The sequence below is a fragment of the Arvicanthis niloticus genome, chromosome 9 (genome assembly GCF_011762505.2).
Source record: "Arvicanthis niloticus isolate mArvNil1 chromosome 9, mArvNil1.pat.X, whole genome shotgun sequence".
Taxonomy (NCBI): domain Eukaryota; kingdom Metazoa; phylum Chordata; class Mammalia; order Rodentia; family Muridae; genus Arvicanthis; species Arvicanthis niloticus.
The window spans coordinates 69,771,391-69,775,786 of record NC_047666.1 but is presented as its reverse complement, the minus strand read 5'-3'; the positions used below and the strand labels follow the sequence as shown (position 1 = coordinate 69,775,786).

Sequence of the window (4,396 nt, the reverse complement as noted above, 5' to 3'; positions counted from 1 at the left end):
TCAACATACTTAGTCATTAAGGAATGCAAACCAAAACCATATTGACATTTTATTTTATTTTCCACAGTAAAAATGGCTAAGATCAATAAAATGACAGCTCATTCTGGCATGAATGTCATGTAAGGTGGGAAAACATACTTACACAGCCACTATGGAATGCACTGTGATGGTTCCTTAGAAATCTGGAAATAGATCAACTTCAAGGTTCATCCACATCATTCTTAGGTAAATACTGAAAAGATTCTAGGCTCTAACTCAAAGACATTGTTCATTCATGTTGATTCATGTTCATTCAGACAGAAATGGGAAATAACTTAGAAGTCTCTCAACAGATGAATAGATAATGTAAATGTGTCACACAATGCAATGTTACTCAATTATTAAGAAAAATGAAATCATGAAATTGACATGTAAATGGAATAATTTAGAAAAAAATCATTACAAATGAGGTAAACAAAAATTCAAAGGAAAAATATGATGAGTACTTTCTTATATGTGGATAATATTGTAGAGAGACCTAGTAGCATTGAGGGGTTTGGAATAGGAAAAATAAATGGGGAATATATATCTATATATATCTATATCTATCTATCTATATATATATATATACAGATATATATGTATATATTTATATATACACATATGCATATATGTACATATGTGTGTGTGAAAAACATATCAAAGAAATGCAAGTGAAGTCACCAAATAACAGGAAGACAAAGCACTACCTAGAAATCTCTTATCATTAAATGAAACCTCCAGTAGCAGGAATGACTTAAATATAATTGAGTTTTTGGATAAAGGTGTTTCATAGAAACTCCAAAACAACTCAGTTGTCACTGACTCTAAGTTCAATGCAATGTATTTACCTCCTAAATGAGGATTTGTCTTGTTATTTTTTTTTTTTCTGGATACATGTTTTGGTAGTTACTCCATTACTATTCTCAGCTTATGTAGGAGCTTCTTTGCCTAGAAGCTTCCATTAAAGTACAATCTGAAGTGTTTAAAAAACAGAGTGAAAGGAGCAGTGTGGGGCTCCTCAGCATGAGTGTAGCTATTTTTTTTTAATTTAAATTATATTATTTATTTACATTCTAGTCATTGCCCCCAATTCTCCTCCTACAATTTCTCATCCCATTCCTCTTCTCCTTGCCTCCAGAGGGTGCTCTCCCTCATCCCCAACAGGCTTCCCATTTCCCTGGTACTTCAAGGTTCTCTAGGATTAAGTGCTTCTTTTCCCACTAAATCCAGACCAGGTAGATCTTTGTTACACATGTTCCAGGGACCTCAGACCAGCCCATGTATGCTCCTGGTTGGTGGCTCAGTCTCTGGAAGCTCTCATGGTTTGAGTTAGTTGAGACTACTATGGGGTTGCTTCCCTTTTCAGCTTCTTCAATCTTTCCCCTAATTCAACCATAGGGTTCTCTGACTTCAGACCAATGGTTGGGTGTAAGTAACTGCTTCTGTCTCAGTCAGCTCAACATGATATTTTCTAGTTTCATCAATTTGCCTGCAAAATTCATGATGTGCTTGTTTTTAATAGCTGAATATTATTTCATTGTGTAAATGAACCACATGTTCTATATCCATTCTTTGGTTGAGGGACATCTGGATTGTTTCCAGCTTTTGGCTCTTATAAATAAAGCTGCTATGAACATGGTGGAACATGTTTTTGTGGTATGGTGGGGTATCTGTTGAGGAGAACACAAGTACTGACTCTTCCCAAGAATCTGTGAAGCTGTCTATACCTGATCTTTCCACATCGCCTCACCCCAGGTAAGTTTGCATGTCTCTGCCTTTCCTGAGCTCATCCTTGTTAGCTGACAGTGGCTACATTATACAGAACTGACTTCCTCTTGGTAAGTTTGCATTTTTTGTTTTGTTTTCTAGTTTCTTATGTTCTTCTAGAACTTAGGAAGATTTCTTATGCTCTTATCTTAAACTTAAGTGTATTTGAGGAAATTTAAAAAATTATATTGGATTCATTCATTTTGCTCAGTATTATTGAAATTATTGAAGAAGACTAGTGATAGTCAGCCCCCTTACTCCATACCATTAGGGGTACCCTATGTCTTTTTCAACTACCTTTAATATTTGCATTTTCCCCCTGCTGCATCAAGTGTTATTTCTTTTCTATTTGTTGACTTTTTCCCTATTGAAAAGGAAAGATCCAGTGATCCTGTTCATTGCCCATGCTACCTGGTTAGCAGACTGTTGCCTAACTTGGCTCTTATAATGATGACCATAAAATAGACATTGTGGGTAAAAAGTGATAGATAAAATCTGCAGGTTTTTCTTGCTAATGACACAATTTGAGAGAAGCATAAGCTGAAACAGATTCTTTCTGGATTTACTGATGTGCCTCACTGGCTACTTTAAGAAAGAACAAAGAAACTTCTACCCAGTTTTATATGGATAAAGCATAAAGCTCAATGTCACTGAATATATTTACATTTAATGCTTTAATGTGTACCTGAGGTTATTTTTAAACACAATTTAAAATCAAAACAGTAAATATGAGTGAGATATATAGTGCTGAGTAAAATAGCAAGCTGAATTTTTTTCACTAGAGAAAGGAAAATTTAGCACCAATTAACGTATATTTATGTGTTTGAATGGGTATACATGCCTTTATATAAAGTAAAGTGATCAATAAGTATTATTCTCAGTATTAACCTCTTATGAAGTCGTGATTTCATCTAGCATTGCTATTTATACACTATTCATAGCAGTTTATACACTAATATTTGAATAACATATATATATGATTTTTACAGCACCATTTTGAAGAGTCTTATGAACCCTTGTATCTAAGAAGGATTTCTGTACACTAGTGCAACTCTTTATTGCTTTTTATACATTTATTATAATATTACTTTGTTCAATTCTCATTATCCAGATATTTAAAAAATGTTGCAAAGAAATAAATATATAAAGCAAATAAATATTTATTTTTTGTGTGTTGGCATTCAAAAACACAAGTATTTCCTTCAGCATCACCTAGAGAACATTCTAGAATAATTCACACTAGGTAGTGTTTGGATGAAGTTCATTTGCAGTCTATCAGCTTAAGATTTTTATATAAATCATTAAGAAATCTTGATGCTTGTTTGTGAGATATCATTTCTGCAAGGTTTTCATAAAAGTATATTACATATTTTGAAGAATTATCATATTTAAAGGAATATATTTACAAACTTTCAACAGTTATCTCAGAAATTTGGGGTTTGTTTTACAGACAATGGTGGCTGTTCTACAGAGGACATTTGCAATAATTTTCAGTATGGAATTCATAATGGGAACCTTAGGAAATGGATTCATTGTTCTGATGGCCTGCATTGACTGGGTCAAAAGAAGAAAAATCTCTTTAGTGGATCAAATCCTCACTGCTCTGGCAATTACAAGAATCACTCTAATTTGGTTGGTATTCCTTGATTGGTGGGTATCTGTTCTTTACCCAGCATTACATGAAACTGGTAAGATGTTAAAAATGTATTTTATCTCCTGGACTGTGATCAATCACTGTAACCTTTGGCTTACTGCAAGCCTGAGCGTCCTGTATTTTCTCAAGATAGCCAACTTTTCTAACATTATTTTTCTTTATCTAAAGTTTAGAGTTAAAAATGTGGTCTTGATGACCTTGTTAGTATCTCTATTTTTCTTGTTCTTGAATACTGTAACTATAAAAATATTCTCTGATATATGTTTTGATGATGTTCAAAGAAATATTTCTCAAATTTCCAGACTGTATAACCATAAACAAATTTGTAGATTTCTTTCTTTTACTAACCCGATGTTCACATTCCCACCCTTTGTTTTGTTCCTGGCAACATTTTTTTTGCTCGTCTTCTCCCTGTGGAAACATGTGAAGAACATGCAGCACAACACCAGAGGATACAGAGACATCAGCACCACAGCACACATCAGAGCCTTACAAACCTTCATTGTGTCTGTAGTGTTATACACTATTTTTTTTCTATCATTCTTTGTGAAAGTATGGAGTTCTGAGTCACCAGAGAGATACCTGATCTTTTTGTTTGTCTGGGCTCTGGGAAATGCTGTTCTTTCTGCTCACCCATTTGTCCTGATTTTGGGAAACAGTAGATTGAGATGGGCTTCTCTCTCTCTGATTCTGTGGATCAGGTACAGGTTCCAAAATATAGAAGTATAGGGGCTGCAGCCCACCAAAGGAATACTTTTGCTTATCCTAAAGGAAAATCAGGAAACAAGAAATTCTCATATATATATTTTATATATTTTACCCTAAGTTCTTGTGAATTAAATAGTCTGTAATAGTCTGGAAAGTGCATTGTGTAACTTTTGTTACAATCTTAGATAGAGAATGATATAAATACACACCTTGTAAATGAAGATTTATATATATACATATATGTGT

The 4,396-nt window shown here is 33.7% G+C and overlaps 1 protein-coding gene across 1 annotated transcript; it reads left to right on the top strand.

Annotated features, from left to right (window-relative positions):
• The first annotated feature begins 3,241 nt into the window (after nt 1-3,241).
• On the top strand, nt 3,242-4,171 carry LOC117714713 (taste receptor type 2 member 113-like). The gene has a single exon (XM_034511305.1). It carries the CDS (start codon nt 3,242-3,244, stop codon nt 4,169-4,171), a length of 930 nt encoding a protein of 309 aa, XP_034367196.1.
• Nucleotides 4,172-4,396: the final 225 nt, after the last annotated feature.

Bases quoted from the DNA above. Each gene is read 5' to 3' on its own strand.
- LOC117714713 (XM_034511305.1), top strand. From the start codon at position 3,242: ATGGTGGCTGTTCTACAGAGGACATTTGCAATAATTTTCAGTATGGAA.